The 22,038-nt window shown below is 39.0% G+C and overlaps 1 protein-coding gene across 1 annotated transcript in view; it reads left to right on the top strand.

The window, feature by feature from the left end:
- Positions 1-21,382: 21,382 nt before the first annotated feature.
- Positions 21,383-22,038, top strand: part of LOC131577682 (basic proline-rich protein-like) — a gene marked incomplete at its 5' end in the record, with an annotated part of 9,109 nt that continues 8,453 nt past the window's right edge. Inside the window, 2 exons of the mRNA XM_058835723.1 lie at positions 21,383-21,797; positions 22,005-22,038. The exon at positions 22,005-22,038 is cut by the window's right edge and continues 513 nt beyond it. Of these exons, the coding sequence (XP_058691706.1) occupies positions 21,383-21,797; positions 22,005-22,038 (449 nt within the window). The remainder of the gene's footprint in view (positions 21,798-22,004) is intronic.

Consider the following 22,038-nt stretch of genomic DNA (forward strand, 5'->3'; position numbering starts at 1 on the left):
ATGTTTAAAAGCAGATGTCTTTGAAGGTATTTTAGTACTAATCAGGCATCCAGGCGGAAAGCTACAGCTTTCTGTTCTTCACCACATGAGATCTGAGGGAAGCCTTTCATTCTTCTTCTATTGAACAGGTAAAGAAGAGAATAGAAACTGTCCTTTCTCAGCATCAGAATAGCAGGCCGAAATTTGTTTCCCTAAAGAAACTAAGAAAACTAGTTGAGAATTGCAGAAGGATAGCTCTGTACTGAATTTTCAGATCTTCCTAAATGCCATGCTCTGCTTTGACGGGATTCCAGCTGCATTGGGACTACTTTGCCTGGTGTTAGCGTGTTTAGCTTTCTCAGCAGGTTAACTATAAAGTTGCTCTAACTTCTTGCCATGTTTTGGGTTTTTTTCCCTTGTGCTTGATAACAGAAGTAAGAGCATGACCTAAAGAAAAAGAAAGAATATGCTCACATGAGAACACAATGCAAATATGACCTACAATAGTCTTAGCTTCCCTTTTGTATAATGTCTTTAAAATGTCATTTGATTAGGGATATTATCAAATATCAAATGCAAGACGTGTCCATCAGCATAACAGCTGATATTGCTCCATAAAAATAAGTGTTGAAAAGAAGATGTCTTATCATCTAAAAAATACTTTTTATAGCACTGAAAGAAGCCTAGAAGGCAGCTAATGCAGAAAATCACAAACACAAGTCTTGAATTTAGAAGCTGACGGCAACATAATTTCTGGGCATGTACAATTACCACTCCCCACTGGTCAATGTCTGCCTCAGTCTTTAGCATGAATAAAACAGAAAGCTCGAGAATCCAGCATTGCAATAACTTGACAGACCAGCCTGGTCTTAGCTGTCTTTGTGACTGTAATGCTTTTTAAAAAGTCATTACTTTCTCTGCTTCCTAATTTTGATGTGAAAATTAGTCTGAAAATACTTCAGGTGAGTGCCATGTATTCAACATGAGGGACGGCTGCAGATTTTCAGACTGATGTGGTTTTTCTCCTGGCATTGCAAATCAGTAAGACTGTGTAGTTTTCTTGTAAAGCAAGTGTGATGGGAAATACTGTCTGGGTAAATCATCTTTAAATTGACCAGGGAGCATAATATTCACATTTCTAAAACTACTTTTTTGAGGCAGTGTGGAGAAGGGAAGAGATTTCAGGTTTGATAAGGCGAGAATAAGAGAAAGTAGCTCGAGAATCAGACAGTGTTAATTTTTCCATATATTATAATGAGCTACTTCAGGGTTCTCTGGAAAAGCAAAGCAAAAGTCAGGGAGTGGAAAGCTCTTCATGTCTTGCATAATGTTTATAAAGATGTTACAAGTGCTGTTTCTTTTCAGAAGGACTGGGTGATCTCCTTTTCCAATACCATTTTTAAAAACAAGCTTGTTTGTCTAGAAGGATTAAGACAATTAAGCAAGATGAAAGTGGCAAGTCTTAAAATTTGCAAGCAAAATGGCTATTTCCAGAATTTTCATATTAATTGATCTGTGACATTGAGTTCTTCACACAGTATACATTAGGAACTGTATTATTTATTTTCTGTTTTTCTTTCTTCAGCTCCATTTTTCACTGCAACATTGCTTGCTCTCTTCAAACTGTTTCCTGTGCACAAGTGAGCAATTCCTAAATGATACATTAATTTGAATAAAGTAATGTTTGTACAGGGCCAGCCAAAGCTACAACTAGTTAGCATCCTCTCATCGGTTGTGACCAAAGTGCCAGACTAAGCAAATAGGGAAAACTAGTCTCAGAATTTCCAAAAATACTCAACAAAGAAATCCTTCCTAAATTTGAAATGAATGTTGGCTTTCTGACTTTGTCATGCATCTCCAACATGAAATTGGGCCAGTAGCTTAATTTTCCTTAAATCATAGCTTTTCTCTATCTCTAAAGACAGTTGGATACCATTAGAAAATGGTTATGAAAATACAGCTAACAGTACTGAAAGTGTATTTGATAATGCTGAAAAGATCACTCAACAGTAAACACAAACTTAACCTTCTCTTATATAGCATAGGAGACTCCAGGTGGTGTGCAGTTCAGTGTAAAGCAGCTTGAAACAATCCAAGTTGAACATAGTAGAGAAGCTTGGATTTCATCTGTCACCTCTGCCACCATGGTCCCTTCTGGGCTACTTACTTATTTATCTCTGTTTTTTTAAAAAAAGATCTTTTAATGTGCAAATTTGAATTAGCTAATTTAAGTAGATCACAGCCAGAACTCGGTTTGTTGGTAATTTAATAGAGCAGAATTCAACTTGGGACAGACCAGGCGAAGCAGAAGTAACACAACTGTTACTGTAAATATCTGCAAAACATAAAAATTAGCATTCTTGCTTAAATTAAATATGAGGTCTTGAAATCTTGTAATTGAAATTTGAGCTTCTGTAATCATACTGTTTATCTCAGATGCAGCTGACATATTCTAATATAGCCTGGGGAACTTGGAAATTAAGCAAACAGGAAGCCAGACCAGTGTTACAGTCAAGATTGAGTTATGTTCTGAACTGGAAACTGGAGGGGATTATAGATTGAAGCCCCAGAGTGTGTTGTAGAGGTCACAAATTAATTAGCAAGGGAGTATGTTGATGGAATTGAATATATGGGTTTCATATCAGAGGGTTTGTAGTGCTAATGTGTTCTTAGTCATTGCTGAATTTGGCAGGAAGAAGATAGGGCATAACCAGCAACTCTCTTGATCTGTGAAATCGAATGTAGGACATTAGCAGATGAATTGCCTTTATGAAACAAGATTTAAGCTTCAGACTTAGAGTTCCTGTGGAATATTAATGTGGTTAGCATGCAGGTCTACAAATTAATTGCTTAATTAAAAGTCTTGGAGAAAACATGCTTCAACTAGGAATTTAGTTGTAGGAAAAGAAAAATTCAAATATTGGGCTGTAGATTGACTTAATTACCTGAAATCCCTTCATTTTACTTCTGCTTTCAGTTGAGCTTCCGCTGTTATTTTCTGTGAATGTTAATGTACTAACATTTACAGAAACCTTGGGCAACTAATAGAAAGACAGATGTTTCTTGATATTGTATTCCAGGATATCTAGTGCCACCTATTTTTTATTTGAATAAACATATTAAACATCTTTTTGTGTGTGTAACCAGTTTTTCTAGTGATAACCCAAGCCCATAGGATGAATAAAATTAATAGTCCCTTTGCTCCTGTCCTGTGTAGGAAAAAAAAAATATTTCTTCCATTTTTACCTGTGCTAAATAAATATTTTTTTGTTGAACTTTATTTTATATATAAGCATTAAAATGTATCTGGTGTTCCATATGTCACTATGGTCCTAGTAAATGATGATGAGAATAAGTCTATACTTTAGAACAGTAACTTCTGAAGTTGTTTGCCTCAGATATTTTGATGTGCAGACAATTAGGCAGGATTGAAATGTTTTCTTACAGCATTTTAGTTGAGGACAAACACTGGAGCATAAGTCACAGAGTATTACAAGTTAGATTTACTGTCACTGTTTCCAAGCAAAATCCATTTAATGGATAAAACTTTGCTCCCCTTTTTTTCTTAGATGTGTTTCTGTTTCTCCAGCAAGACCAGATTTAACATTGGAGATTGTCCTGATAAAAGTTACCATCTAGTGTTTATATATTGAAGAACTTGCAGACTTTAATTAGAAGTAGTCTATGCAAAGGATGACAGATTTCTTCTTCTGAAGACTGGTGTTTGGTGTACCCTGTATTTGAAGTGATACAGGAAATCCTTGTTCTCTATTTTTCATCTGCATTTCTGTTTGCTGGTTTGAGTGTTGCAAGTATTACCTGTTCAGCTCTGTAGGAAACAGAACTCTTGTCTTTTTTTTTTTTTTCCCAGACGGGGGGTTGTTTTCATTACTTAGGCAAAACAGGAAAAATCATTGTAAAGCAAGATTGCAGGGTTGTGAGATTTATTTTTTTTTTTAATGCATTGCTGAATTGCTCACTGTAGTCAGTAGAAGTGGGTATTTCAAGAATTTCATTTAGGCACTGTATATTGTACCAGTTTTTTTGCTAGTGTAGGCACTCTGAATGTTTTTTATCTTTCCAGAGGTGTCTGTCTCAGTTCTCTCAAACTTCTATCAGAATTAAATTCTTGCAGTTAGACATTGTTGGTACCTCTCCTTTATCTCTTAGATAACTACATTACTGGTTGTTACCACAGATTTATTCAGCAGAATTTACGAAAGATGAAATTACATTATATAATATATCTTTTTCTCCTATTTAATTTAAAATCCATCTTTCAAGTGTGACAATGTGCTGCACAGCAAAGTGGTGCCACTTCACATGACTTCTTTTTTCCTAATTTTGAATTTATTATATATATATATATATATATATATAATATTTTTACCTCTCCCTCCTAAATGAAGAAAGTAGAAGTAGTTTCTGGTTTGGAAAAAACTTCTGTAATGATCCCCAGTCATATGGGAGATGAGCATTTCTACTGGGTTTGTTTTATGTGTCAGAAAGAGGATCAAGGACAATGTTTTTGTTGATTGAGATGGAAAGGATGGATTTACTTACCAAATTGTTTCTGTTAAATAATCAAATTTGCCATAGCAAAACTTATTCTAAAATTGATAAAAATAAAAAGACACTGTCTTTACAGAAATCAGGAAGCTTTTTCTCTGCTGAAGATGATTAGAAATCAATGTGCAGGGAAGGAAGGTTTTGGAAAGTGCAGCCTAATAGAACAGCTCCCTCTGGTGGTAGATATTATAGTTTAGTCTGCTCTGTCACACTGTGAACTGGAACCTTCATGGAGGGGGAATGCCACTGCTACTGAAGAGCTAGGAGAACTTATTAAAAAGATAATTGAATTGCACATATAGTTTCCTGCCCCTGTAACTCTTTGGGTATGATAGGGAGGTTTAGATTGCTTGACCCCCTTCACTCTGAGTTTGTCAGCTAGTCCATGCTTTCTTCTCTTCCCCTCTTGCTGCTGGTATCAGTTGCATTTTGCCATTTTTGCTGGGCTGTAGGAATTGGCTCTGTGGATGTTGGTGCTTTAAACAGGTAATCAGAACAGTATGCACAAAACAGCTCATAGCTTCTAGCAATAATTTGGCTTGTTCTGAAAATTTAATTAATCTCTTAGCTTATTCATATTGAGCTGCTTGGTCTGAATTTCATGTTCCAGTCATCATTGAGTTTCCAAAGTAATGTCTGTAATTACTTGTACTTGAAACAAAATTGGCCACCCTAACTGGAGGAGAAGGGTTGCTGTCAACAGCTTATCTTGTAGGGTATTAATGCCAAGAAACAGATTATTTAAAAAAAAATTTTTTTTTTAATAAGCTGTTCAAGGATGAGTTCGATGTATCAATCAGGCATGTGAACTCCCAAAGTGAAGGCTTCCAAAGAGGCTGTAGAATTGTTATTTCTAGCTCTGTTTAGGCATAGCAAGAATGCTTTAAAATGCTTCTTGAAGGCATATTTTAGTTCCTTGCTTTTCATGCCCGTTACACTTCAGAAAGTATAGCAAACTAGCAGAATGTGTGAGAATAACATTTTTGAGCCTCGTTTTCCTTTCTGTTTGCCAGCATTTTATGTTGATTTTTCCTGTTGTTCTTTCACAGCAGAGTGAAAACTGCTCTTATTCCCACCCACCCCCCCATCCAGGCTGAACACTCAAAACCATTTTCTTTATTTTCTATGTCATTAGTAGAAGAACCTGAGAAACCTTGTAGATCTTCTCCAAGGCTCCAGTTGAAAAGAAGAAAATTTGGGACATTTTCATGGTTAGGAGTCCTAATTCCATGACTGTGCCACTGTTAAACTCAAAGAAGCAAAACTTCAGACATGGGGGACTGGCTACAGAAGCCTGTTTTTGTGTGCAGGATCCCAACATTACCAGAATTTAATTAATGCTTTGTTCAAGGGCAGCACATCAATGCTCGGATTTGTAGGTTTATGCTTTGCTACTGAAGACTCCCCTTTAAAAGATTCCACACCTATTGTGCCAAATAACCATTGCAAGCCAGAGCTCTGGAAACACCACTGGTGAAAGGATACTTTTCCATATCTGCATTAACCTCCTGTGATAGCACAGGAAGTCAGAATACATCAAATGACAAATCATGGATATTAAAAGCAACAGGATTGTTTTCTTCTTACACCTCTTCTTTATTGCACTTTGTCTTAATATGGAGATACAGACATAGACAAGAGTGGGTGTTTTAGGCAATTTCAGCAATGATCCTCCAGCACTGACAGGCAAAAGGATCACTTCATCTTCATAAGAGATGCTTTAAGTTTCTATGTCTTTGTTATATAAAAATAATGTGAATTGAGGAGAAGTGTATTTATCTGTGTTTTCCACTGGGGGGACAGAAATGTAAAATTCTGAGGAGAGCAGTTTTTTCATTTTTCCTTTCCTACATTTCTCTGGTTTCTTTGCATTAAAGAAAGCAACGGTATCAAAATAGTCAACATTTGTAAGGAAAAAAAACCCCATATAAAAATCTATGAATTCAATTCATTCATTCATAAAATTCAGATATTAACTCAGTAGATTACTTTTTTGCAGTTATTTTGTACCAATTTCAAAGGTACATTTTGTACATTTCAAATGTTGAGATGTATTCTGGCTTTTTCCTTTGGGACCAATTGGCTGATAATGAAAATGGATGTTGTCTTTGACTTATATTCAGCACTTCTAATGCCTTCTTCTAAAAGACAATTTTAATAAGAAATATAGAAACTTTTATTAATTCAGAACTTCATAATATTTTGTTGCTCACAGAGAGGCCTAAGCAGTGTTTATTTTATATAGGCATTCAGTGTCTGTGTCTGATATTTTTGTTCCTAAAGGACTGGAAAAGAAATATATATATTTAAACTTAACTGAAAATAAGCATGGTATGCTTAAGTATGGCTTGGTTTCTGAGCCATGGTATTCCATAGTCAAAATTTAATGTCACGCGGTGGTTTGTGACAACCCCAACTAGGGAGAGTTCTCAGTGTTTGAGCTTTGGGATTTAAAAACCTAAATCAGCTTTTCTTTTCTTTGTCCTTGAGCTCTTGCTTTTTTTTGTTTTGTTTTTTTTCTTGGGTTTTTGTTTGTTTGTTTGTTTGTTTGGTTTTGGTTTTGTTTTTTTGGTGGGGGATTGTGGGGTTTTTTGTTTGTCTGTTTGTGTTGTTGTTGTTGTTGCTGACAGGTTGAACACTACTCTCCAGCATTTCTATATGATTATAGAACGTTATGGGGGGATGGTAAGTGGGATACTACAGCTACTCCCTTAAACTTCTGGACTCCTTGCATAGTTAATAAGCTTAGTCTGAAAGGTGTCAGATGAGATTTCAGTGAGTGTTCTCACTTGTATGATTAAAACATTACTTCTGTTTTCTTCATATTATTGTAAATTATTGAAGTCACTGATTGTCATATAAATGCTAACCATTGCAAAGTTGTTGCCCCAGTGACTGAGGACTGTCAGACTGGAAGTTTCCTGTCCACTCTTTCCTGTAGCTACTTTGTATGAAAGGCAGATGTGTATTACAAGAAGCATCAGCTCGCAGTAAGGTTGAGAAGAGTGGGAAGATTACCCACTCATTGCTTTGGTGGTTGTGGTGGGTTTAGTGCTGGCTAAAATCACTAGCGCACTTACTCATTTCTTGCTGTGAGCTACAGATTAGGAGAAGGGCAAAACAGGGTTAAAACTTAAAAGGTATAAAGAAACTTTATTAACAGGACTACAAGGATAAGAAGCATCAGAATAAAACCTCCAGAACACCTTTCCTCCCCCTGGCCAACTTTTTCCTTTCCCAACTGACAACATTGAGACAAAACTTGGGATGTTAAAGCATTACCACCTTTCATCATAGTCTTTCATCAGTTCTTGTAGGGAGAGTTTTCTCTTGTCATGCCATGGAGACTTCTCCACAAGAAACAGTTCTTTTGTGGCTTTTTATTTCCATGAGTAGCAGCTGCCTGGGAAAAAGTTCTGTATCGTGAAATTCCCATTTTCACAGCCCTCTTAGAGGTGTGTCCATGGGCCATGAACTCATGGGGTATTATTTTAAGGATGAGTTGTTCAAAGGCAAAGGTTCTCTTCATCTGTCTCTGTGATCATCTCTGGGAACGGAGGTTTTCTTCTTCTCTGTCTAGGGACAAAGAGTCTTCATCACTCTCATCTCTCTCTGTTCAAGATTCTCATGGGATCACAGCTACTATGGGAACTGACAATGGTCAAAATAAAAGATTTTTAGGCTTCAGGCATTGGCTTGAGCCTGTGTGAAACTAAGTCATACAATGTTCCCACTCTAGCCTGAGAAAGCATAAGAAAGAATCCTTGTACATAGAATAGTACATAGACAAGAATACAGTCCTTGGTAAAGAACAACAATCTTTTCAGGTGTTGTTTAGAAAACAGTCAAGGGGTGGTGTTCCTACTTGTCCAATGATAGTGATGTGTTTTAGTTTCATAACCAATGAGAGTTTTACCTTCTTGGACCTTCTAGGAACTGTCTATAAAAGAAGATCTGGAAGAATAAAACTTGCTCTCTTTTTCAACCAAAGCTAAGAGAGTCTGTGTCGTGCTTCCGCCATTCCTAATATAGCGTGACAAGCTACTTCAACATCTGCTTGGCTTTATCAATGGATGTTTCTGCTCACAGAATATTTCAGCCCCATTAGGCATCTCCTCATTTTTCTTCAGTCTGAGGCTTGACTCTTTCTTTATTGACCTTGGTGTTCTCATGTTGTTTTTCTATGTGTTGTCACTCCTCTTCTCTCCCTGGAGAGAGGATTGAGGTCTGTGGGTCTCATCTGTGTAGTGAAAGGGTCAAGTCTTGCGGAGTGGCCACAGCAGTTACAGTGTTGGATTTCAGGCTGCGCTGGGTGCCTCCCTCTGCCCGGCAGCCGCTGGGAGGGGGGGCTTGGCGTGGGTGCTGGGGGAGGCAAGATGTCAGCAGCCATGGCCCAGCCCAGCCTGGGGCTGGGGCCCTTGGCCTCCTGTCCTCTGCCTGGGAGCCGCTGGGGTTCAGCCCAGCCTCCCTGAGCTGCACAGGCCTTGGGAGAGCAGGGCTGGCCCCCACCAGAGCTTCCGTTACCTTTTGAGGCCAGAAACAAAGAGAAGGACTTTCCAGGTTTGAGGTTTTTAAATGTACATCTCACAGAGGCGGATCTAATTTCTAAATGGTGCAAAATGTTGTCAGTTCTTAGAACGAGCCAGCTATTGGCCTGTCCCAGGCCCAGAGGAAGCTTCCAGCAGCTTCTCTCAAAGAAATCACTTCTGTGGGTGGTTTCTTACTGCTTCCCCAAATGTTGATCAGTGTGAAACCACCACAGTGGTAAAACCTAAATTGTAAGAAAATACTAAATCTTCCTTGCAGACACATATTTCAAAATGTTTGGCTGGCTCTGGGAAGTAAGGCCAGGAAATGAGAGTGCCTGCTCTCCCTTTTCTTCCAGAACAGCCTCTGAGCTGTTCAAAGGAAAAGAATCTGATAAGTGAGTGATTCTGGGAGGTGTTCTGAGAGTTTCAGTATTGGTAGTTGAGGTGCCCTAACTGAAGATAAGGGAAAGGGAACTGATGAGGCGCTTATTACTAAGTAAGGTTTAACCTACTGCAGAGGTCTTCTGTCCTTTGTGAAAATCCTGTCAATTTATGGCATAGTCAAACATTTGGGAATGCCTGAACCATAAATGTGAGTATTATTGACAGAAAATGATGCAAATGTACATGTTAATTGGAATCACATAAATTATACTGGAGGAATTAATTAAAAAATAACAGACGTGTCTTGAAATTGAAAGGTTCTTTCTAGGTATTGAAAAGGCATGGTAAGGAGACTTGAGACATCGCTCTAGTATAAGAAAAGCTAATTGAAATATTTCTTTTATTAAAATAATGGTTCCTATGTGTCCAGAATAAATATGTGTTGTAATTAAATTCTGTAAGTTAACAATCCCATTTTCAAGATCTCTCATATGTTATAAATGCACCTTGAGAAGTTCACTTCATTAGTTTGTTTCATAGGACTCACTGCTCTCGCAGTGGGCTTGGTTTATGGGTTCATGTGTCAGTTTCCTCCATTAGAACAAATGTGTCTCATCTTTAGGAGCATAAATTTTGATGTCTCTTCATTCTGAGTTTAGTTCAAACTTGTACATTTACTAATCTGTTTAGTTTCCTAAAGGGATGCTAATAATGAAAGAATTCTAGTGATAAACATACCAAAATTTAGGGGAATAATAGAGGTGATTTTTTATGGGTTTTATGCTGTTCTTGGTCAGTTTTATGCGTACATTTTTGAGCGTTTTCTAGAATTGTTTCATCTCTTGTAACTGTTTCCCTGGGTACTTTTAAAAATTTTTTCCATACTTAATTCTGTTATTGCCCATTGTATTACCCTCAGGTCATGTTAAATGTTTGTTCTTCTTAAGTGCCAGATGGATCTTGAAATGACTGCAGGATTTTACTTTTCCTGGCTGTTAAGCAGTGGCGTTCCTTTTCTTATTTCTTGGAGTTGGTAAAATTGTTGTGATTACCATCTTTAGCAGAGGAGCATGTAAGAGTCCTTGGCAAGCTGCCCACTGGTATATGCCCTTCCTAATGAATGCCCACTCCACATATGATTGAAAAATAAAATATTTATTGCAGTCATGATGGAGTGGTTGCTTTGTCTTCTTCAGTTACTTAAATTTCATATGTTACCCCTTGCATTGGTCTATTACCAATATCCTTTGATATAGATTCAAGAATCCATAGTGTCAATTGGTTGGGTATTAAATCATCTTCATGTCCTAGTTTTACTAGATGCAGGGACTGTATAAGCCAGCTCCTCACCAGTTTTAGGTTTTGCAATGTAACAGTACCTTAAAGTAGAGCTTTCTCATTGTATGTGCTCTGTAATAAATTAAAGTATGAATGCTAACTGTGGACTTTAGGCATTCTATAACAGGAAATTTAAAATAGGAGTTTACTCTTCATGGCTTCATCACTTTGGATCCTGCAATAGTCAATAGTATTCATTCTTTTTTATGTTGGTGAGTTTTCTGGAATAATGAAATTTTGTTTGAAATAATGCAAGCCTGCTACTTTACTTAACAGTGGGAAATGTGACACCAGGGTACAGAAGTTTTCAGTGACCTTATTTCTGGTCTGTACTGAAATAGCTACAGTAAGCAAATTGTCATTATCAGGCAGAGCAAGGAGTATTTGTTCTGTGGGGAAGCCACTCTCGGGATACTTTCTAGATGATAATGAAATTCCTATTTCATCAATTTGGGATTTCACAACTGCTTTGGAAATGGTGGGATAATATGCTGTAAAAATGGCAATTTTTTTCATGTCTGTCATGCAATGTGTTATAAGCCTGGTTAATACAGCTGCTATTGACTCTTTTGTACAAAACTGCATTTTCCTTCCTTACAAACATGTCTGCATATATAATGACCTGGATCTTAAGTTGAAGGTCATCTGTAACAATGTTATGCTTGTTGTCTTGATAGTCTTTGCTTATTAGCTATTCATGAATTTTCTTGCTAAATAATAGGCAAAATCTGGTAGTCAAATCTAGAGCTTCCTGTGTAGCTTTGGGGAACAATCATTTTACTGAGCCAAGGCAAATAAGGTTTACTATGGAATGTCATCTTTAAGCAAGGAGTGTCTTTTTGGAGAGAAAACCTGCTCAAAAGACATTATCATCAGACTTCCTGGGGAGAGTCCCACAACCTCCCACCCCTCAAAAACCCAATCTAAACAAAACAAACAAAAACCCTGCAATAAAACCCCCACCAAGCTGAATCCCAAAATATTGATACATTGCATAAACTTTACAAATAAGGCGGTGTTACATAACTTGATCCTTATTCCTGAGTGATAAATACATGTAATTGCAGCTGTGTTCTCCCAGTGTTTGCCACCCTTGCAGATGTGTCTTTTATATTTTGCCTTTGAAATACTTCTCTGCTTATTTGAAAAGACAAATGCTTATGTAAAACTCAATATATGCAACACGCAAAGCTCAGTGTAATTTGAAACTTACTATTAATGTGTTGGCAATTTCAAAAAGTATAGCAATCATAAAGGATAACTTAGCTTAAAGAACTCATTTCAGTTTTTCTCCGTGAAGAAGAAAAGCTGAAAAAAATAAAAAATTTGTTGTATTTATGAATAAAACCCCTAAGAGCTGAATAGGTTTCCTGTATCATATGTGCTCATAACTCTAAAGTTGTTTTACGGAAAATCACCTTTATAGTATTTCTACTGTTTAATTCTTTCAGTACTTTGTACTGTGAAAGCCATGAGATCTGCTGATAACTCATATAACAATATACTGCAATTGTAATTCTGTACTTTCCAGTCTAATATATTTTACTTATATATTTATAAATACAATTTAATTAATACATACCTTTGATTCCTTTTTAGGACTTTGTTTGTCACCTCTTAATGCAAATGCTTGTGCATATTCTATGGTGCATTCCCCTAATAGCCAGATATCTGTGTTTATTCTTCAAATGCGCTAATGCATCTTTCTGTCTACATATTATTTAAAAAGAAAAAAACTAAAACTTCTCTTTCAAAGTGGAGTTTTATTGCCAGACCATTCTTGAAGCCCTAGATTGCATTCAAGTACATACTGAAAGTGAAGGTAGAGTAGTTTTAGAAAGCAGTTTATTTTAGTTTATTTTAGTTGTGGAACTGTTTTCTGAGTAAACTACATTGGGAGGCTACTGGACTGGAGACATTTGATGTTATACCAACATATTAATTTATGCTCTGTAAAAGAACAAGTTGCTCTGGAAATAAAAAACATGAGAATTGTGCTTTTAATGCAGTGTAAGTAGCTAGCACTCTCCAAATAACCTTTTTGCTAGTTCACATTGCTATGTTACAGGAACTGTAGGATTGAAGAGTAAGGAAGTATAATATATCCTGTTTAAGTTAAAATAATTAAAGATGTTGCACTATATTAGGAATGGTGATAAGTATGACACTGACTCCCTTAGCTTCATTGTCCAAGAGAGCAAGGTTTATTATTCTTAACCTTCTTTTATACACATGTTCGAGAAGGTCCGAGAGGTAAAACTCTTATTGGTCATTAAAGCAACACATCACTATCATTGGTTAAGTGGAACCCCACTCCTTGACTAAACACCACCTGCAAATTGTTGTCCTTTACCAAGGGCTGTTTGGATTCTTTCTCATGCTTTCCCAGGCCAGAGTGAGAAGCCTGTGTGACTTAGTTTCACACAGGCTCTGCTCCCTGCTTGCATTTTGCATTTAGTATCCACATCTCATAATCTTTTTTCCTTATAGGGCAGAAAGGCAGTGTTTGTAATCTCCTGCTGGGTCCTTGCAGGAATGAGAACAAACACAGCATCAGAGGTTCCTTTAGTAACTTGTTGATTACCAGACGAAACCTCAATTAGACACCAACTTAGAATGGTTAGGGAGATTCTCTGGCACATTCTATTGAATATTTCATGCATTACTATCAAATCCTTTTGTTCATTCTTGCAAGGAGTCAGTTAAACCTGGTAAATTGGAGTGACTCTGAATGTGCAGGAAAATTTTTCCAATAATTAGATTCATCTCTGTAGATATCAATAGTTTTTCTTGTTTTTCTGAGCTGTCAGTAAAAGACAGTGATTTTTGTACTGGCATCCAGCTATTTTTGGTTTCAATGACAAATTGGTTGCTTTTGCCAATTTCAATAATTTTTGGCTGGGCAGATAAGCAATCTGCCCTAAAATTTGTAGCATATTTTGCAAAGGAGCACTGTTTGCTGTTAGCAAAGCTCCATTAAAAGTCTTTCTGCTATATTGGAAGAACAATTTTCAAATGGTTTCAAATGAACAGTTAATTCAGACAGCATGGGTGCTCCTTTTTGGTTTTTTTTTGGTGTGTGTATTTGCACTTAGACTTTTTACTTTTTTTGCTGTCTCTCAAGTTAATAAATTAATTAAACTTTACTGTTGTTAGTCAATTCAAATTTAGATTTGGTAATTCATTTTTCAAGCCTCTAATACAAATACACTTTGCTCAAATTTATCATTCCCTTTTTTTTCTTTTTTTTTTTTTTCTTTTTTTTTTTTTTTTAACCTCTGCTTAGAAACTGCAAGCAGAAATATCCGGGTTTGTTGGTGATTCTTGTTCAGAAAGAGCTGGCGTGGCCAGTGCTTACTCTGACTGGAGAAGAATCTCTTACATGACATGATTTTAAAACAAGATTATCAAAAATCATGGTGTAAAAACCAAATAAATCTTTAAACTGCAACTTTGTGAACAATATCACGTCAGTAGATTCACATTCTGTAAGCAATATATCAATACTTTTTCATTTGTCACCTCCAGGGAAAGAGGGGGTGAAGGCAAACCTCTGTTCCCCTTGGAACCGCCCCGCGGGAGCGGGGTGGGGGGGCCGCCGTGCCCATCCCCTGCTGCACTGTGTTAATGTAACAGCAGCGGCTGCCGCGCCGTGTGGCGGGAGGAGCGGGTTGGAGCCCGGAACGAGAAACCCGAGCTGCCGTTTCTGAACCCCCACCTGACCTCCATCCCGGCACCCCTGAACCTGGAGCAAGGAGGAAGGGGGGGGGGTGTCTTTGCCCGCAGCCGCAGGGAGAGCACACTGCTAATCGTTAAAACAAACATAGGAAGAGTTAAAGGCATAAAACACTCAGAAGGCAAACTTTTTCGCCCCAAACCTCACGGAGCGGGACCATGAGGAGAATTTGTTACAGCGTCTTTTGTTTGATTTCCTCTCAGCTTTGTGACCACGGTGTTCTGTTTAAAGCTGCACACCGGAGTTGGTCTGTGTTTTCAGAAGTCCAGACGGGCTGGAAGCACTGAGGCGTGGTAGATGCCGGACGGGCTGGCACATGGCACGGGAGCTCTGCTGCTGTTCCTGCTGCTGCCGCTGCTGCTGCTGCCTCTGCCGCCGCTCTCGCGTTACCATGCCCAGATGGCTACAGCTGTAATTCTTAGAAAGCCTTCTGATACAGTGAGTCTTATGGTGTTTATATCCAATTCAGAGAAAGGACGAGTCATTCCTCTGAGGAACTTTGGTTTCCTTTTGCAGGAATACCTTTATCCTGACAGCCCGCAAATGCAATATGCAAACTATGAAAAACGAGATTCACTTAATAAGTTATAAAAAAGTTTAATATAAACAAAAAGACAATTAGGAGACAAAGGAAATAAAGCAAAGGGTTAAAACGGCTGGGTGCCCTGGCGCATTGCCAGGAACACACCTGGTATCTTGGGAACATCGTTTTTGTCCCCTCCTGCTGTGAGGGTTTAATGCACATTCAAACTTTTCTAAGAAGCATTTTGCATGGTTATGCCCCGAACCCACCTCTTCAGAGCATGCTTCGTATGGTTCTTATTTTTGCTGATCATCATTTTATTTGAATTTGATTTCCTTTCTTTGCAAGTGGTCAGTGCTGATAGCAGTCTGGGCCCCTTCCTCCTGCCACCGGTAACAGCTGGGCTTCACATCCTTCCGCTGCCAACGGCCTGGTCCTGGCTACTGATAACAGCCTGGTCTCCATTGTCTTTCTGCTGATAACAGCTTGGGCCCCACTGTCTTTGCCTTCTGGGGTTTCCTTGCTTTGTACTACAAAATTCCTTTAAGCTTAGAACTTGTTAGCAAGAAAAAAAGTACATACATAGCCAAAAAGCATTTAACATAAAATATTCATCCTAATACTTGTGAAAGCCAATATCACAATACAGATTTATAACACAAACACAGTGGCTTATCCTGGGAGTCAAGCTCTAGCTTCGCCGAGATTGCCGTTCCAGGCCTGCTCACTGGCTGGCCCTCTGCCCAGGGTCACTCAGATGTGTAGCTCTCCAGGAGCTCACGGGGAAAAACTCCTTTCAAAGGAGGAGGAGGGGGACTCTAATATCCTTAAGCTTGTGGCTGCAGCAAACATCAAGGGGTCACCAGACGTTCTTCGGCTCATGGCTGCAACGAACGTCACGTTGGGGTCCACCACATGTCGCACTATATTAGGAACGGTGATGAATAAGCATGACACTGACTCCCTTAGCTGCATTGTCCAAGAGAGCAAAGTTTATTATTCTTAATCTTCTTTTATACACATGTTCGAGAGGGTCCAAGAGATAAAACTCTCATTGGTCATTAAAGCAACAAATCACCATCATTGGTTAAGTGGAACACCACTCCTTGACTAAACACCACCTGCAAATTGTTGTCCTTTGTCGAGATGAAGGACAAGGGATGGGACCACCTTGCTTCAAAATGATTTATTGCTCAAGTAGCCAGGTAAGATATCAGTCTTAAGGCATGAGGTTTAGAGAAGCAACAAGTCAGCCATAGCTCAAGGAAGTCACGAGTTTGTTCTTTGCACAGCAATATATAACATTTTAGCCCAATAGGCAGTTGACACAAAACTTGTTTTCACTTACACTTATATCACCTTTGCTTAATTTTGCTGCACTGTGTCTCTCTCTTGGCCAATAACCTGACAGGTCACGTACTCATGCACACCTGTGTTATAGTTTCTAGATCACTAACCTACTCTGTAAGTCGCACTATTACAGCTTAAACTTCTATTTTACTTAATACAATTTCTTACCTACTCTAGGCATATTGTTACTTATAACTATATAGACTTAAGTTTATAATTTCTCTACTCAATGTCTGTGTACCTTCATCATTACATTAACCTAAGCTCTTTCCAAGGCTGCAGATCAAACCCTTCAGCATCTGTAGAAGTTTCTGTTTTTTGGTTTCCAACAGTCCTTTACCAAGGACTGTTTGGATTCTTTCTTACGTTTTGCCAGCCCAGACTGAGAAGCCTGTGTGACTTAGTTTCACACAGGCTCTGTTCCCTGCTTGCTTTTTGCATTTAATATCCACATAAAGACTCTGATTTTCTCTGCTTAGCATGCAGCTTACTCTGATACCTCTTCCATAATATATTTGAGTGAACTTATTTATTTTTAATGTAACATCTGTTACAGGTCAGAGAATAGGAATTGTTTGTAACTTAGACTCTTAAAATAACCCAAAAGGAGATCTTTGGAGATGGTGTCATTTCTTATACCATAGCAGGAGTGCAAATGAGGAAACAGTCTGGCTTAGTGTTAAGTCATTTCATGTAATACTTTGACATGCCTGTCTTTTTCAGAAGAAATGCTTTGTGATATGCTGACAATGTTCATACTTACCTCTACCTAAAGTTTTAACTGATTCTGATCACAGGAGTTACCTGAAGCTGTGAAGGGTCATTTCCTTAGTCACAGAGCCCTTAGTTAAGCAAAAGTTGAGAACTCAAGATTTTCTTAGGTATTTTGCTGGATATTGACAGCTAAAGAAGGCTAGGTACTGGAATTTGGACTGTCTGGTTTATTTTGTCACAGAAACAAGTGTTTTATGTGGTGGAAGGGGTTGGATGTCCTTCATATTTGTTCTTGAAGCAATGGATGGAATGAAAATGCTGGGAAGATGGGCTCTTTTAGGTTGCTCACTGTTGCCTGGAAACAGTAACTGGAGCTTGAAAGTTTTAGGGCTGTGTAGAAGGTGTGATTTTGTGTGGCAAACTCAGTTCTATAGGTTAGTATCAAAAGCTGTAAAGGCAATGGCTTTCATTATTAATATTATCTTATTAATAAAAATGGGCAAAAGATTGTCATGCAAAAGAACTTCTTACCTGAAGTCTGGGAACAAATTTGGCGTCTTGCCTTCCTTTAGTTTAAGCAGTTAAAATTCATTGTATATATAGAATATAAAATATTTTTATCATGTCTGTCTATTCACTTGGTGGTTGTTTTGTTTACAAAGAAGTACTAAGCAACAAAACAAGAATAACACTCAGTGTTAATATCCAGTGCATGAGAGCTCCGAGATATTCTGTTCTTGCTCAACTATTTGAGATACTGGGTGTGTAACCCTTGAACTCAACAAAGCAAAAGGATTTTGGAGCTTGAAGACTGACAACTGCTTATCCCTAGCATCTTCTCTACCATGCAGTAATAGTTTTTGAATGCATTTCATGCATTTTATTGGTAGATCTTTTCATCAACTATTTCCCCATATTTGCAGGGAAGAGCAAATTTTCATGTCTTATTTTGATGCCAACTCCACCATATAGTTAACAACAGGATACTTTGCAGTTTAACAAAAGAAAACCACAAACCACCACAGCCACCCTAAGAAGCCCCAGAAACCAAACCCACCAAACCTGAAGATGATAGAGAAAGGGATACAATTTCGAGAGGAAAAAGAAAACATCTTTTCTGACAAATGGAGAAGATTTGTGTTAAAATTTGCAAAGATAAATTTCATTAACTAGGAAAGGGCAGTGCATGTTTCATGGACTTTTGGTCACCCTTTTCAGCACAGATTTTGCTAGTATAGTGAAAGTCTCAGGAAAAATAAAATAAACGAATTAAAGTGTTTCTCATGCCTTTCCAATTAAATGGGAACTTCTGCAAATGGTGATTAATGTCTTGCCAACTCTTGTTCTGGTTTTTCCTTGTTGAGATTATTTGGTGAGGTCACTGTTCTGTCAACAGAATTGCATTCTGACTTTAATCAGAATAAAGCTTACCTTCCAAAACTTGCCAGGGTCTTGCCTCTATCATGTGTGTATTTTTGTTTTATTTGTTAAGCAGTTAAGGCTTAACTGGATTTATTCAGGCTCATCTCTCCTGGAAATACTGCCAGCTTTTATGGCAGGGTGAGCAAGATGATCTGCGAATTATTTGTGTTAATGAGAGTCCTTGTTGACAGAAACCAAATGACCCCCTGTGATAGACTGGCATTTAAGAAAACAAAGAGAAACACCTAAAGAAGTTAAAACTGCTGGAGGCTGATTGAAGTTTTTCTCCTGGCCAATAACTGGCCATTTCTGAGAACTGACAGTAGTTTTGACCATTGAAAAGTGAGATCAACCTGTGAACACCACCTTAAGACCTAAGCCTGGGAATTTCTTTGTCTCTTTGTTTTCTGGCTGTGAAAGGTAACAGAGCTCCAGCTGGTCCCTTGTCCCCTGCCCAGGCCATGCGGCCCTGGCCGGAGCTGGGCTGGGTGTGCCGCGGCTCCCAGCTGGGAGATGAGGGCCTGCGGGGCTTCCCCCCCGGGCTCTGGCCGGGCCAGGCTGGTCCCTGGCTCGGCTGCAGTTTTTGCAGCTGCTGAGTTTCACCAGAAACTGCCAAATAAGGAGAGAGAAAGCCATTGACCTGCGGTGGGCTGAGACAGTAACTACACTTTCCAGAACAGCCATGAAAAATCTTCTATCTCAGACAGCTCCAGCTGCTGCTCTGGCAGAGATCACAGAACCATCTACAAAACCTGGGCAAGATTTTAACTCTTTCACTACCCAGATAAGACTTGCAGATTAGTCCTTTTTTTTTTTCAGAGAGAGAGAGGAAGAGAGAGAGTGATCAACAGGTAAAGAGACAACATAAACTATCAAAGACAGTGAAGAAAGAAATTAAACTTCAGATAGGGAGAGAAATAAGGAGATACTTTAATAAGCTGGAATATTCTTTTGCTAAAACTATAGAGATGGACAATAGTGTTCTGAAAAACTCCTTTAATTCATGAAAAAGTATTTTGCGGGGAAATAGAGTATTTCAAAGTATAGATTGGAGAAAATGGTGAAGTAGTTGTGATCTTATGTGATGCTGGAACAGAAACGGAGAAGTGAGAGTTGTTGAAAATTCGTGGCCTTTAAGAGGAAAAGAGAAAACTTCTGTTTCCAGAGATGCTCACAGAGACAGATGAAGAGAACTTTTGCCTTTGAATAACTCATCCTTAAAATGATACCACTTGACCCATGACCCATAACACACCTCAAAGTGATGTGAAATGGGAAGAGAGAACTGATGACAGAGTTTTCCGGGTGGCTGGCATCAGAGAAATAGAAAACCATAGGAAAATGGTTTTCTTGTGAAAAACTCCATGGATTAGCAGAAGAGAACTTCTTTTTCTCTACAAGGACTGCTGAAGAGACTATAGCAAAGTTGAGACTGTTTTAACCACTAAAGTTTTTGTCTCTATGTTTTCATGTGAACGAGAGAATGGTTGGGTAGTGGGGAAAAAGGAGTTCTGGAAGTTTTATTCTAGTTTCTTATTATTGTAGTTTTTTTAATAAACTTTCTTTGTTCCTTTTAAGTTTTAAGCCTGTTTTGCTCTTGCTCTAAACCATATCCCACAACACGAAATAAGTAAGTTTTCTAGTGATTTTTTAGCTAATGCTTTAAAACCACGACACCCTCCACCTGCCCCAATACATGGACAAAATACAAGGCAGCTTCAGTTACAGTTGTTGTGTTTTGGGTGCTTGGATCATCAGTCTTAAGGCTGTTCTCAAGTCTGTAATGAAGAAAGGATTAAAACAGGGGTGGGAGGTGTTCTTGGGTTCCACTCATCTGAGCAGGCTAAAACTTCTTTTAAAGTTAATCGATTTGCAGTCTGAGTTTTATAAATACATATAATATTGGCTTTTTGCAAAATATTGAAATGGATGTTATATATATAATGTTAAAGTAATTTTTCTATTATTTAATGTTAAAGTAATATTTCTATTATTTAATGTTAAAGTAATATTTCTATTATCTAAACTTATGCATAGTAGTGGAATAGCTGATAGTTACGCTTGAGCTGCCTGCTTGGTTGGGATAACATCCAGCAGACATATTATGAAGACGCCTGCTACCAATATGCCAGCTATCAATACCTACCGTCTGTAGAAAGTATGGACCAAAACCCAAGCTGGAGGTGATAATAAGAACGGACTAAAACCACAGCCAAGAAATGCACATGCTCTAAAAAGGTGGTCCTGAGGAGGAGCCATGTTAAACAGTTCTTAGAACGTGTAAACTAGTTTGGAGAAGAGTTTAAATATGTATAATTGTTTATGAATATGTAACAGGCTGATGCAATAGGAAAGATATAGAAAGGGTATCTCTGAAATAACAGGTGTGCTATTGGCAGAACGCCAAGCGCCCAACCACTAAACTTTGCTTTATTATCTTTGTCTAAGTCTTTTATTAAACCTTTAAATTTTACCGGGAAAGTGTACCTTGTTTTTCACATGAGTAAAAGTTAGTTCTGAACAGGAGGTCATGAGTGAGTTCACAGAGGCAAAAAGCATTTCACTGCCATGGTGGATTTTGCTGCTGCAGCAGCTCTGAACTGTTATGATTGCTGCAGCTGCCTGATTGTGGCTGGTGCAGAAGTATCTGAAGCCTTCTTGATTGCAAAAATACATAAAGAAAATCCAGAAGCCCATATTGGATTGAACTTAGTTGATAACTAGTGATGCCTGAGTAGAACATCTTCCTGAGTCCTGCACCTTGCCCCTCACACAAAACTTCCCACTGGTTTTTCAGAAGTCTGTTGTGGATGATTTCCCGTCTGCCACCTTCTCCATCCTCGTCCTCGTCCTCCTCGTCCTCGTCCTCCTCCTCCTCATCCTCATCCTCCTCCTCCTCCTCGTCCTCATCCTCGTCCTCCACCTCCTCCTCGTCCTCGTCCTCGTCCTCCTCCTCCTCCTCCTCCTCCTCCTCCTCGTCCTCCTCCTCGTCCTCCTCCTCCTCCTCATCCTCGTCCTCATCCTCATCCTCCACCTCCTCCTCGTCCTCATCCTCGTCCTCCTCCTCCTTCTCCTCCTCCTCCTCCTCCTCCTCCTCCTCGTCCTCCTCCTCCTCCTCCTCCTCCTCCTCGTCCTCCTCCTGGTCCTCCTGGTCCTCCTGGTCCTCCTGGTCCTCCTCCTCCTCCTCCTCCTCCTCCTCCTCCTCCTCCTCCTCGTCCTCCTCCTTCTCCTCCTCCTCGTCCTCCTCCTCCTCATCCTCATCCTCCTCCTCCTCCTCGTCCTCATCCTCGTCCTCATCCTCATCCTCCACCTCCTCCTCGTCCTCGTCCTCGTCCTTGTCCTCGTCCTCCTCCTCCTCCTCCTCCTCCTCCTCCTCGTCCTCCTCCTCTTCCTCGTCCTCCTCCTCCTCCTTCTCCTCATCCTCCTCCTCCTCGTCCTCGTCCTCATCCTCGTCCTCCACCTCCTCCTCGTCTTCGTCCTCCTCCTCCTCCTCC

Source organism: Poecile atricapillus, chromosome 3 (genome assembly GCF_030490865.1).
Source record: "Poecile atricapillus isolate bPoeAtr1 chromosome 3, bPoeAtr1.hap1, whole genome shotgun sequence".
Lineage (NCBI taxonomy): Eukaryota > Metazoa > Chordata > Aves > Passeriformes > Paridae > Poecile > Poecile atricapillus.